General features: G+C 46.4%; 5 protein-coding genes across 5 annotated transcripts; 2 read left to right on the plus strand and 3 right to left on the minus strand.

The window, feature by feature from the left end:
• Positions 1-859: 859 nt before the first annotated feature.
• Positions 860-4,615, minus strand: N7478_005346 (putative NRPS-like enzyme; the record flags this gene model as incomplete). The annotated part of the gene is made up of 2 exons (XM_056921560.1): positions 860-4,351; positions 4,406-4,615. 2 exons carry the CDS (start codon positions 4,613-4,615, stop codon positions 860-862), a joined length of 3,702 nt encoding a protein of 1,233 aa, XP_056779597.1.
• A 915-nt stretch (positions 4,616-5,530) lies between these two features.
• Positions 5,531-6,562, minus strand: N7478_005347 (uncharacterized protein; the record flags this gene model as incomplete). Its single annotated transcript, XM_056921561.1, has 2 exons — positions 5,531-6,167; positions 6,228-6,562. The coding sequence occupies 2 exons, from the start codon at positions 6,560-6,562 to the stop codon at positions 5,531-5,533; spliced, it is 972 nt and encodes a 323-aa protein (XP_056779598.1).
• A 378-nt stretch (positions 6,563-6,940) lies between these two features.
• Positions 6,941-8,005, plus strand: N7478_005348 (uncharacterized protein; the record flags this gene model as incomplete). Its single annotated transcript, XM_056921562.1, has 3 exons — positions 6,941-7,340; positions 7,408-7,910; positions 7,958-8,005. 3 exons carry the CDS (start codon positions 6,941-6,943, stop codon positions 8,003-8,005), a joined length of 951 nt encoding a protein of 316 aa, XP_056779599.1.
• A 502-nt stretch (positions 8,006-8,507) lies between these two features.
• Positions 8,508-10,242, minus strand: N7478_005349 (MFS general substrate transporter; the record flags this gene model as incomplete). Its single annotated transcript, XM_056921563.1, has 5 exons — positions 8,508-8,888; positions 8,950-9,370; positions 9,417-9,823; positions 9,879-9,907; positions 9,966-10,242. The coding sequence occupies 5 exons, from the start codon at positions 10,240-10,242 to the stop codon at positions 8,508-8,510; spliced, it is 1,515 nt and encodes a 504-aa protein (XP_056779600.1).
• A 659-nt stretch (positions 10,243-10,901) lies between these two features.
• On the plus strand, positions 10,902-13,100 carry N7478_005350 (uncharacterized protein; the record flags this gene model as incomplete). The annotated part of the gene is made up of 1 exon (XM_056921564.1): positions 10,902-13,100. One exon carries the CDS (start codon positions 10,902-10,904, stop codon positions 13,098-13,100), a length of 2,199 nt encoding a protein of 732 aa, XP_056779601.1.
• Between the last annotated feature and the right edge of the window lie 452 nt (positions 13,101-13,552).

The following is a 13,552-nucleotide window of genomic DNA, read 5'->3' on the forward strand; positions in this document are numbered from 1 at the left end:
GAAACTTGAAGGTTCCAGGGATGTTCATTCAACCATGACGGGTTCAATGTTGCTGATGTCGTCGTCAACTGTATTAATATGTGTCAATTCAATCATTTTAACTTGAGTACCTCAGCACCCGTGGCCCGACACTGGCATTTGGGATCAATCATTATTCCAAACATTTGAAGTTGAAAAACCTTTTCTGGTTGAACCTTGGAACTTGAAGTTGTTGAAATATATATTTGTTTATAGTGGTGGTGGTGAAAAGTGGATCCATTCAAAAATTCAAAAATTCAAGTTGTGGATGTTAGAATTTATTATACAATTACGTTGATTTTATGCCACGAACTTTGAGAGAATCCGGAGTATTCATAATGAACGAGACCAAATATCATGGATGTATCATTATTCAACATCCTGCAGCAACTATGGACGTCGGGTAGCCCGGCAGACTCAACAGTCTTAAGTTCTAACTAGTATACCGAGCCTCGGACACTGCCCCACTCACATCCCGCCTCCCCACTCTTGATGGCAAATTTTCATAACTCTTCAACAACCAGGCCGGCTGGCCCAATGGCAAGGCGCTTGACTACGAATCAAGAGATTGCAGGTTCGACCCCTGCGTCGGTCAATCTTTTTGTCTAAATTTTTTATTCTTTTTCATCAAGCAATGATGGAGGCTACTGTTGCAGGCATCGGGAGTGCATCGGGTCGGGGATCTGCATGTATTTTGCGGGCGGAGGCTTATAACGATATGGTTGAGTTTCATAAATTGGATTGGCTATTTGAAACTTCCAGACATTCAATTTGTAAATCTAAGACAAGATAGTAAATAGGTATAACAACATTAGCGAAAAAAGACAAAGAAAAAATCTATTCATGCGTTCAGGACATTCATCACATTCTCAACCACATCACTAATCATCTTTTCCTTTGCCTGAGATGAGTCAAGTATGATGACATCGGGCTCATCTGTTGGAGCCTCGAGGAGATCAAGCTGTGAGTCAACCATAAAGGATTTCATGTAATGCTGCTCTTGCGTGGACCGTATCGTCATGCGGCCCTTAAGCTGTTCCCGATCCTGAGTTGCCAGGAGTAGGAAGGTTACTGTGACAGGGAAATCAAAGAGTTGGGACAAGCGACGAAGCTCATCACGGTAAGTGGTGCGCAGTGCTGAGCATGTCACCGCCACAGCGGGAGAGTCAGTATTTTGTAGTCGTTCCATAACAGCCCCGCGAATGTGAGCTAGCCAATCCCAGCGATCAGAATCCTCAAGGGGAATGTTGTTGGTCATCTTTTGACGGGCGGCAGGGGAATGGAAGTTATCGCCTTCGATGGTAGGGATTTGGTGTTGCTGCTGGAGGGCCTGGGCGGCGGTGCTCTTCCCGCAACCACAAGGACCGATCAGGAAGAAGACGTCCCGCGGGGCTGCGAGAGAATCAGGCTTAGACCAACACTTAGTCCGCAAGTAATTGACAAATTTGGATGTGAAGTTGGTGCTCAAGCTGCCTGCATTGGCAAGTAACGGAGAGCCTGCCGTAGCAAGCTTAGTATCGTACAAAAGGACCCGACCAGCGGTATCATTATCGTACTTGGAAGCAAAGAACTCGAGAAGCTTGATGGGTGGATTGACCTCCGGGTCCTGGCTTGAATTTTTCAGGCGTTGCAGCCATGCCCTCTTAGGGAGCACCTCGAATTCCAAGCCGGCCTCACGGAGGAGAGGCAGGAGTTGCTGGGTCCAATGGCTGAGTGTCGGGTTGGTGACATTCATCACGTCGGCCGCATCATTTGAAAAGCTCAGCTCAATGATGCTGGATGCCATCACATCGACTGGAGTCCAGGATAGCACATCGTCCAACTGCGGAAGCGCTTTAATAGTCTTTGCAGTCTGCAAAATCATAGGAATAGCCTCGGTAGCATTCCAGATACCATGAATTGTATCGGCAACGATTTGACCAGAACGAAGGACGCGGGCAGTCATACCAGTTTGTTTAGCAGCGCGATTGACAATATTCTCGGCGACTAGCTTGGATTGTGCATAACCCATACCCTGCGCATAGCTAAGAGACTCAGGCAGAGACTCAGGGACCCAGACTCCAGGTGTGCGGGCAACAGTGCTGACGGAAGAACAGAAAGAAAAGGAGGCAGGGCGCGGGCTCTCAGCACTTAGACATAGATCCAGAAGGTTACGAGTGGCCGAAATGCAACTTTGTTCAAAGCTCTCTAAGGCCCAGTTGAAATTGACCGACCAAGCACAGTGAATGACGCTTGTCACTGTCCTCTTAATATGAGCAAATGTCTTCTCTTCAAGACCAAAATCGGTGGCGTTCGAGAGATCTGCTGGGAGAGCGACAATCTTACGCTCAGCAGCTGGTGATAAAGTGAAAGAAACAGCACGAGTACGCAAACTCTCAGCAACACGGCGACGAGCTGATATCAATGACTTAGCTCGGACAAAGCAGTAAATCTTGCGTACGTTGTCAGATCGAGCAAGCTGGGATGCGATGTGAGCACCAAGGGAGCCAGTGGCACCGGTAAGAACAACATATTGGCCGTTGGCATCACGGGAAACAGGTATATGCGATTTGAAGTCCGAACTATACTTCTCAATCAATTTTTCCATTCTTTCCTCGACAGGAGTTTGCTTTTTCGGTTCTTGTCCAAGACGAAGGTGAGTTATTGCGTCGGTCATTGACCGAATCGAAGGGTTTTCAAAGACGAAATTTTGTGACAACCTCTTCCCATTCAGATTGAGTGTCTTTAAGATGGAACTGCGGAGTCGGATCGATTGAAGACTATCTATACCCAAGCTAAAGACATCTGTAGTCTCTTGTAGGATGGAGGGCTCAATAGCTGACGCAATCTCAAGAAGACTCTCACGAATAAACTTGACCAAGTCAGCACCCTCAAGATCTAGGTCACCTTCTCCATCGGGAGCATCATAGATCTCGTTGATCTTGTCAGCGAAGTCTTTGTAGAAAGCAGATCGGATGACGGTGCCTTTATCGGTTTTGCGATACTCGGCGTCTATCGGAAGCACAAAGATCATATCGCGAGAAATGTAAGCATAGGCAGGGGACTCCGCGTTGCACTTTTCAATATCCGGGAAGATGGCGTCAACCAGCTCCCCGTTGGTTTTGAAGGGACACTTCTCTGATGGAATCACGAATAGACCAAGGCGCGGCTTGCCACTGCCAAAAGCGATCGCCTCGCCGACATTAGGGTTTTTGCGGGCAACACCTTCAATTGTCAATGGGTTTGCCTTTTCACCATTCTCGAGAACAAGAGTATCATCCAAGCGAGCGTAGTATCGCCAAGCATTTGGTGTCGTCGGGTGTTTTTCAAACAGATCCTTGGTGGCATAAGAGTTATCAGGTCGGTTGCTGGCAACCTTAGAAGGCCAGCCTTCCAAGATACATAGTTCATAGACCCCGGGCATTCCGGGCTGTTCCTCCCAGCGAACATATGGCAACAATGGAGGCCCTGGGCGAACAAAGTCCCAGTCAAGATCTGATCGATCGCGGAAAGAGGTCATGAGCTGGCCAGTCTCAGTAGTTCCGTAGTGGGACACAAGACGTACACCATTCTGTACCAAGACATCACCGATGGGCTTAGGGCAAGATGAACCGCCAAACATGACAAGCTCTAAGGGAGCCATACAGCGAAGACCTTCCTCTGACTCAGAGAGAAGCTTCAGAGCGTACGGTACAGCGTAAAGAATTTGAATATCCGGGTGCTCTTTGAGAGTGGTAAGAAGTGCAGTCGCTGTGAGCGGCAGGCTGGCATTGTACATGTAGATTAATTTCTCCGAGTGGACAGCTCGGAACAAACAGCTAATTCCATGGGCATGAAATAGAGGTAGGGTGATGAAACCTTTCAGGCTAAAGTTGTTGGCGTAGTTTTTCAAGGCGCCCGAATGACTCTGGTAAATCGGCTTAGGGAGGCCAGTGGATCCGCTTGAGTGAATAACCCAGCAAACATTCTGATTTTCAGTCGGTCCATCCAAATTTGCTGCTGGTAGATGAGCATGGCGAACTATCAATGAGTTCGGATCCAAAGGCGACATAACCGAGATCTGAGTGGCGCCAGTGCGCTCGGTGACATTTACGCCCATTGCATTGAAGTTGGGATATGTGATAAGGAAAGAGGCCTTAGTGGTTTCCACCAGACTGGTGTAGGCATCTTCGGCGATACGAGTCGACAGGAGGAGAACAGTGTGACCAAGGCGCGAAATTGCAGCCAAGGTGATCAGGTATTCAAAGTCAGAAGGACCGAGCAAGCCAACCACTTGTACAGGGTCCGCCGATGTAAAGCGTTGTGGGATAATCTTGGAATAGTGAACAGCAGCAGCCTCGACGAGCATATCCAACTATTTCATTTAGTATTCCACATATTGGAGGCGAGGGAAACCCATTGGCCATACCTGATAAGGAGTGTAGTAAACATAGTCGGTTCCGGATGAGGGATAGGCAACAATAGAGTCATGTGCCGTCGGTCCTTTTGCTCTTGTGCGTACAAGGTCATTTATCGTATAGAACTTCTCTTGGGGAGTGGTCTTAACTAGCTCATCTAATGAGCCAGTTGAATGTAAAGACACCGCCGGAGTTGGTGGAGAAAGGACTGAAGCGGCCATAGCGAGGTTGTGGTAGTAGTAGAATTGTATCAAGTCCCTGTTTCGAAAAGATGAATATTAAGTTCCTTTTTACATCGAGTTTGGCCCCGGATGAAAACGACTTGCTTGGCTAATACTTCATTGTCACAGGCCTAAAGTCTCCGCAGATGCCTGTTCAGATGATTCGATGATGAGTTTCCGACGTGGAAAACCGCCTGCATGTGGGGTTAATCCAAAGAATTGTTAGTAGTACCAGGAGTCATCATAGGCCATATCCGTCTTAGCGGATTTCTGGTTGGAGAGAGGCGGAGATTGCCCGAGAAGAGGAAGCTTTCCCCGCAATCCACTTTTCCGAAAATTGTGGGGTCACTGGCGGAAAAGTGAGATTGGGGTTGGGGGGGGGGGGGGGGCCTCGGCGAGCACTCAGCAAGTCTGTTATTAGGAACCTGACAGGGATTTCAATGCCATTCTATTAATATCATCTTACAGAATGAAATGCGTCGAGTAACACGATATGCCCCGAAAAAAAAAACCTAAGCGGTATGATTCCAAGGTTCTGCGGCTTTGATTCACACGCCTAGTATACCATTTCTGATTGTCTCATCGGAGACTACCCATCATAGCAGCCTTATGATGAGTAATTTAGATGGCAGTCATATCAATACCTAGGTAATAGCTGGATATAATACCTGTAGCTACTAGTTGCATTAGCCATTACGTGGGCTAGTAATTCAAAGAGACCCAGCAAGAGACCCAGCAAGAGACCCAGCAAGAGACCCAGCACCCATTGTACGTGACCAACGAATATGGACGAAATATTTTACTCATAGGGGAGGCTCCAGTGCTGAAAGTTATTCCTTGGAATCATATTTTATTTCATACATCATACATCATGCTGTCTATTTTGTGTATCTTTAACAAGGAATTAATCGAATTTTAAACAGTGAATTTGACCTTGTTGGCGGGGCCTGCAGCCACAGCAGCTTCCCGAACCGCCTTCTCGCCTACCTCCTCGAAAATATCGTAGCCCCAGTTGGCGGGGAAATTGAAACGCTTGTGGCGCTCAAGGCCTGTCAGCTTGGCAAATGCGGCATCGGGCAGAGGCTTAACCTGCAGGTTGGAGGCAATGCGGGAAGGAGTGACACTCTTGGATAAGACGACGGTGCCGCGCTGCACACCCCAGCTGGCAAGCAAGGGGCCCGGATCCATGCTGGTATCATTTGCAACCTCGGCGACCAGAGGATCATCAACAGTGCGAGGCTCACCGGACTGGTTGTTACCCAAAGGGGAATATGCTTCGACAATGATTCCCTTGGATTGGCAGAACTTGAGTAGTTCGGGCTGCTGAAGGTATGGGTGGGCTTCAATCTGGTTTGCGGCGGGAACGACGGAGACCTTGCTCAACAGCTCTTCCAGGCGACGGACATTGAAGTTGGAGACACCGATGGCCTTGACCTTCCCAGAGCTTAGCAGCTTCTCCATCTCTTTGTAAGTGGTGATGTAATCAACATCGGCAAGTTGAAATACACCCTCATCACTCAGAGGGAACCACTTGTTACCAGATTTGAAGGCACTAAATAATTGTCAATATAATCTTTAGGAATAGAAAAAAAAATAGGAAGATAAATCATACACGGGCCAGTGCATCAGATACAAGTCAAGATAGTCGGTACCGAGGTCTTTCAAAGTCTTTTCAAGAGCTGGAACCACATCATCGGGGGCATGGTTGGTATTCCATAGTTTGCCAGTGATGAAGAGCTCTTCGCGTGGAATACCTGCCTTCTTGATACCATTGCCAACTTCGGTCTCATTGCGGTAGATAGCAGCGCAGTCGATGTGGCGGTATCCCTGCTTCAAAGCAACCTCAACGGCATTTTCAACCTCGAGGGGCTTTGCCTGCCATGTTCCAAATCCCACGGACGGAATCTTCGCACCGGTGTTGAGAGTGAAGTGAGTCTGAATAGCCATTGTGAACCTTGGAATGAACTTATGGATGGAAAATATGAATTCGAAAAAAAAGAGGATCGTGAAGAGACAAACTGTTATTAATTAAGGCAGGTTCGAGATATTCCTGAAAACTTGACAAATACGCGAGCTTGCACTTTCGTAGGGGTTTATGCGCGTCTGTAGTGTCGGAAAAAGGACTTGGTCCACATAATTTGGGCGGATTAAACGCGGATAATCTTGTCGAAAGGGATCCACTCATTTGATGTATGCGCGGCACCTCTCCGATTCCCACCTCGCATTAAAACCCCGCATTTCAGGATATGATTATTGCCGTAAGACTCAATTTTTTCAAAGTCGATTATATCCACAAGTTGGAAAGACCTCCTATACATCTGTATAATGGCCAAAAATATTGCATTCGATGACCTTCCGTTACGCAAAAATGGGCCTCGAGGTAATGCGTGGGGCTTGTTCGGCGAGAAGGATGAGTGTGGAATGTTGAATCTTCTCACTCCAGAGAGAATCAGTGCTGCTTCAAGAGAAATTACAGACGGCGTCCGTATTCCCACCGATTTGCCGTTGGATTTCATGTCCAAGCCGTGCTTCGGACGCGCCGCCTTCCACCAGAACATCAAAAACAAAGCACCTCGTTCTGTCAACGATGACACCCTTCAATTCAATACCCAGATAAGTTCTCAATGGGACGGCTTCAGGCATTACGGATACCAGGAGACAAAGCAATATTTCAACGGATATATCCTTGAAGATTTACTGTCTACCAAGGTCAATGGAATCCATGGTGTGTTTTTGAATTAAAAAAAATGGTTTGGTATACATTTTCATACTGACACTTCGTCCCTCAACAGCATGGGTTGAGAATGGAGGCATAGTAGGACGCGGCGTGCTATTGGACTTTGCTTCATGGGCAGAGGCCAACAATGTCTCAGTCAATCATTTTTCCACACATGCTATTCCAGTCAATATTTTGCAAGAAATCGCAGCACACCAAGGAACCGAGCTAAGAAGAGGGGATATCCTCTTTATACGGTCGGGGTGGATTAAGGCCTTTTCCCAATTGTCCGAGGACAAGGCTGTAGCTCTGGCAGAAATTCCGTCACCTCCAGCTGTCGGTATAGAGTCATCTGAGGAAACTTTACGTTGGCTGTGGAATACAGGATTTGCAGCCGTTGCAGGCGATATGCCGAGCATGGAAGCATGGCCATGTCAAAACACAGAGTTCTGGCTTCATGAGTGGCTCCTAGCTGGCTGGGGTATGCCAATAGGAGAGCTGTTCGACTTAGAACGTTTGAGCGAGGAATGTAAAAAGCGTAAGAGGTGGTCCTTCTTTTTTAGCAGCATGCCACTCAGAGTAAGTCTCCTCCTCGTTTTTTCCTTAACAAGTCTAACCAAAACCAGGTTCCTGGGGGAGTCGCGAGCCCGCCTAATGGTGTTGCCATCATGTAGTATTGATGGGGGGAGTAAATAAACCACAGATTTTAAGAACTTTGCTTTGATTTAGTTGATGATAAAAGGGTGCTTTAGGCAACTTGTTATCCATTACCCCTCTAATTCGTAACTTAGCTTATCATTAACCTTGATTACCCTTCCTTTCACCACAACCTTTCTAGAGATTTCGGCAAACTAGATAGAGCCTAAATCTTTGTCTCATAGAATGTGGAAGAAGTGGAAGCGATCATGCAAGTACTTGAGCATTTACCTTTATATAAACTAGAATTTATTTTTATTAGCAATATTCTGATAAACGTCAAGCTATATCAAGATACCAGAGATGTAACGTATAAATTCTAGCCAAATTATTGACCGTTGTCCATCGTATTGCATCCAAGTTTGAGATGTAAATCTGCCCTATGGAAAGATAGTAGAACATTTGAACCTTCACGTCGACTCAGAGCTACTACAAGGTGGTGGTGTAGATTATGCCCGTATAAATTATTAACCAACAAGCCTAGAACGAGTAGCGGAAAAACATATCCTCTTTGTCTGTCTGATCAACTGGAACATCGTCCACGGGTTGAAGGTCTGCATCTTCCAGTGCCATTCCTTGACTGCGCAGGACTTGTTCTTTTTTTCTGTTCAGGGTCGTAGCGTAAGCTGAAAAAGCCAAAAGTAAGAATATCTCAACACAGTAGGCTACTAGCATGGCCACAATTCCAGAAGTATAAGTGGGAGCCTCGTTACTCTTAAATGAAAACGGCCCAATAATGTTTCCCACACAGTATGACACGAAAAACAAAGCGTTCACAGTAGTTCGCTTTGTAGAGCCTCCGACATTGGCCGTAATAAGAGACATGATCATCGCAAATGAAGCGGTGTAAGTGCTCGTCAACTAAAGGATCTTTTGGTCAGTGTGTGGAGTACTTGTAATGTCAAATTAGATTGTCACGTACCCAGTAGCAAACTAATAGTCCAGCCTTGTGGTTTCGGGAAATGGTGTGGATGCCCACTGCTCCTGCTAGGGCAGGGCAGATATAAAGTATAGCCACAAAGCAGCGTTTCTGCCCTGGCAGCCATCGCTGAAGATACATGGCAGAGACGTTGGAGACTAGAATGACCATGCCGTAGGGTATTTGAAACAAGGTCGTAACGAGGTTCGAGTATCCGAATCCCTCGATGATAAGACTACCAAAGTTACTGGCAGCTCCATTCACAACCTGAGTGGCGACTCCGCAAAAAAAGAAAAGCCAAGTCTTTGGATCGGTGAGTGCTTCAACAATCTGGTATTTTTTGATCTCTCGGTGGTTCGCTCCAGGGTGCCTGGGCCCCAATCTTTGTACAGCGGCTTTCTTTTCTTCTTCTTTCAACCATGGACTATTTGGTCAGAATATGTTTGATAGCGGCAATGCGACGGACTTACGCTGTTGAAGGATGCTCAGCAAGAGTGAAGAACATGAAAATTGACCAAACGCAGGAAATTGCGCCGATAAAAATAAATTGGTACTGCCAGGACTGCAATGAGCCGTTGATCTGACCCACCCCAAAAGCGAGAAGACCTCCAAAGGAATTGGCAACACCAAGGAAAGTCGACCACCAGCCAATACGAATCGGCTGTTCTTCAATAGTGTACCATGTGGCTGTGATCAAGAGATAGGCCGGAGTGGAACATGACTCAAAGGCACCGATTAAAAAGCGTAGCGCTAGAAAGGAGTTGAAGCCAGAGCAGCCAGCCAAAGCCATTGTAATACCACCCCAGATGAACAAGTTAACGGAAAGCCATTTTGAGACCGGTACTTTCTGCATGATGAATGTCGTTGGATACTCGAACTGCACAGGAATAAATGAGTTATTATATCAAAAGCAATGTTGTAGTCGTACTTACCGCGAGATATCCAAAATAAAACATGCTTCCTATTTTTAAGTTTTAATTCGGACTCTTCGGTCATCAGAGTGTAGAGAAACAACTTACCAAGCCAGCTGTATTGTGTTCCATGCAAATGCAATCCCTCCTTCAACCCGAAAACGGCAGAATATCCAAGCATTGCCTTGTCAACATAAGTAATAAGATATGTAATGCAAATGAATGGAATTATCATCATGTCGATCTTGCGAATCACTCTTCTTTCCAATGCTTCGTCTACTACAGGAGCGAAGGCCGTGAGCTGGGCTTCTTTTTGGGCGGCTACACGGCCATCGTCCAATGATTCAACATGCTCAGTCGTGTTCTTGGTCTGGTCTGACTCCATATTTAATTTCATGATGTAGAAATATAATGGAGAAGACGGTTGTAAAACGGTGGGCATATAACACCCCTGGGGGAAGCGGATCTTGCTTTTCTCCACGGGGTAAAAATGCAGGCGCGGGGACTCCGCTCAGACCATATTGGGCGGATTTCTTGAAGAGGAAAAGATGGTGACCAATAAGGTCAAGATCGTACCATATGAGAGTCTAGTTAAAGTTGATGCTGTGGTCCACTTTCATAGCCAATAAATGGAATTTTCGGATTTGAGGCGGAAAAGGGAATGGCAGGAGGCAAAATCACGGACGTTCGCATATTTTATTTAATGAAAGAATTGAGATCCATGTAATAAATTTGAAAGGGGCATAGTAGGACCTTTCTATAGTATACTATCCTGTATAGCCGTATTAGTCGGTGAAATGTATGTTTGCTAGCAATATGTCCACCCACGCCTGGGCAGTAACCATACGTCCTGCTGTCCATGGTAGTACAAGTAGATACCGGAAGGCGGTACGGTACCCTGCCGACGGTCGGAAAAGGCCGGTCGCGTAGTAAATGCTGCTTCTCTCATCGCCACAACCAAAGGCGTCGAGGAAAAAAAAAGAGAACCATACGCCGACCAGAGCTGAGGAACCTGATAACGATCGTTCTTTGAATGAATTCATCATGACTGATACAGGGCAGGAAAACAGATCACATAGGCGCCGAGGGCTGTCATCCCGCACCCTGCGGAAAAGAAGCAAGGTCACTCGGGCTTGCGACGCATGCAAATCGCGGAAGAAGGCATGCAGCGGAGATATCCCATGTAAATTTTGCTTACGTATCGGCACAAGTTGCACTTACAACGTCCCCTACCATAGGGGTGCGGCTTCTTCCCCGCGACCAGCGACGGCACAACAGGGTGAAAGCACACGGGCGACGAGTCAGCCGCAGCCTACACCACAGTCAGATCCTCTTCAGCCAAGCCCCGCAGCAACGGCCTCAACTGCAGATGGCTCAATTGAAATTGGAGGACAGTATAGGGGCCCAGCATCTGCTCATTCGTTTCTGGCCAGAGCTATGAGAAACTTCCACGACCACCCTCTGGGTACGTCTCAAACGTCATTGGCGCCAACGTGTGAGGATGCTCAAGGATCTATCTTTTCATACGGCGATCGAAAGGCTCCAAGAATCGATCCATCTCAAATGATTTGGCCTGACCGGATGACGGTGAACAACCTAGTACAACGATATTTTGAATTCGCGTCCCCGACATACCGAATATTGCATCAAGGGGTCGTGGAAGAATGGATTGGGCGACTTTTTAGTGAAGAGGTCGTTGCAAGTGCCAGAGAAAATGTCAGTAGTACGGTCTTGCCTGATTCCAAGGCGATAATACTCCTCATATGCGCTCTTGCCTCCTTGTCATCGGCCTCCGAAGAATCGATAGAGCATCAAGTGAGCCCGGGAGACATGCAACAATGTGAGGCATATTACCAAATGGCGGAGCAAATTCTTGCGAAGTCTACAGGAATGCCGTCTTTGGAATCAGTCCAGGCCCGATTGCTCTCAGTTCTTTACCTTTTGGGTGCTTCACGAATGAATCAGGCCTGGTTCAATTTCGGGCCCACCGTGCAACTTTTGATGGCAATTGGACTGCACAGAAAAAAAACGCAGTCTAGTTCAAGTCCGTCGAGTTTGGTGCTCCATGAATGCTCAAAGCGCGTCTTGTGGTGTTCGTTCACATTGGATCAGTATCTAAGTCTCATCCTGGGACGGCCAAGATTGTTGCATGAAGAGGATATTGATCAAGAATATCCGTCCTTGGTGAACGACGAGAATTTGAATATCATCCAATGCAGCCCACATCCACTCAAGAACTGTCTAATGGATGCCACTGTGTGTCATTCAAAGCTATCGCGCATTCTAGCTAGGGCTTCCCAAGATCTATATTCCATAAAGCCCATTGAAAGAGACCAGGAAATCAAAAGTGTTAGAAAATTGATGAGTCAAATTGCTCAATGGCAATCTGAGCTTCCTCCAATTTTCACAGACACGGTTTGCCCCAGCAGTTTGATTACTGTTTTTAGAAGACAATCAACAGTCATCAGACTCGCTCGCTTCCATGCTGTGATGTTTGTAACGCGCCCATTGCTCCTTTGGGATTGTTCTCATGAACCAGACTCTGCAGAGCTGATACAGTTTCTTCAGTCTTGTGTCACAACCGCTCGCGATACCCTCGAGGTGGTATTGGATCTCGTCAAAGACAACCAGCTTTTTCGCGCCTTTTGGTATACTCAATATATTGCATTCAACGCTCTTTCAATCATCTATATCTATTTGATTCACTCCAACAAAAGGCGGATTCCGCACAGTTGGTTATTTTCACCTGGCTCGAGTACAACGGACGCAGAGACCCCTACGGTCGAGCAAATGCAATTATATAAATTGGCCGAAAGAACCCAACATTATTTGGGTCAAGCGACGGAAAGAAATGCTCTCGCGTGGAGATATACGCTTGTGCTCGAAGTCCTGAAGTCAGAATATAAATCGCAACCTCATCATGAGCCTGGTGGAGAAGAGTATCAACTTACTAATAGACAGGATCAAGCACCGGAATATTCTGCTTTATCACAGTCCCATTCTCTGGGCGGTGAATTTCCTGTCGACGGCTTTATGTCTGGACAGGGGCCAGTCGACTGGGAAACCCTTCAAGCGTCGATCCTAGACCCAGAAGCCAATAATGATTTCCAAGGCCGGACATCACTTTATACAGGAATCGGCAATCTTTTTCCTATATTGAATCCGACGGATGATTTTTCTCTGGATTTCTGGCCACAGCTGGATCGCCTTCCAATATGTAAGTTGCACCAATTGGTGGTTTGATTTGTATTGACAAATTTTACAGCCCTTATCAATCCCGAGAACCCTTTGTAATACTTTGGAATTGTGAAACCTCTCTTGATTTTATTGGAAAAAACGAATCGGTCAATTCTTAGGTCTCATGATTATCTATTGCCAAACGTATAATCTTATTTATCTCTTCACACAAGACCGCTGTTATTCTTGCTCCCAGGTAACGGATTTGATTTTTGCCTAAGTCATCAAAAAAATATTAAAAAACATGTATTCATGAAGATTACCAATCGAGTCATCTATCATAATATCTGCAGGCAGATAAAGAATACCCAAATCGAATTTGACTATCTGGTTATAGTATTAACCTCACGGAAAGCCGCGTTTGAGTAGTATATCATCTATCGTGTTTATTGTCTCGCCCTTTTCCTCGAGTCCAAGAAAGAAATAATCAGATCACCTGCATAACTACTAGGCGGCCG

This window comes from Penicillium angulare (assembly GCF_028827245.1).
Source record: "Penicillium angulare strain IBT 27051 chromosome Unknown utg000004l_segment0_segment0, whole genome shotgun sequence".
Lineage (NCBI taxonomy): Eukaryota > Fungi > Ascomycota > Eurotiomycetes > Eurotiales > Aspergillaceae > Penicillium > Penicillium angulare.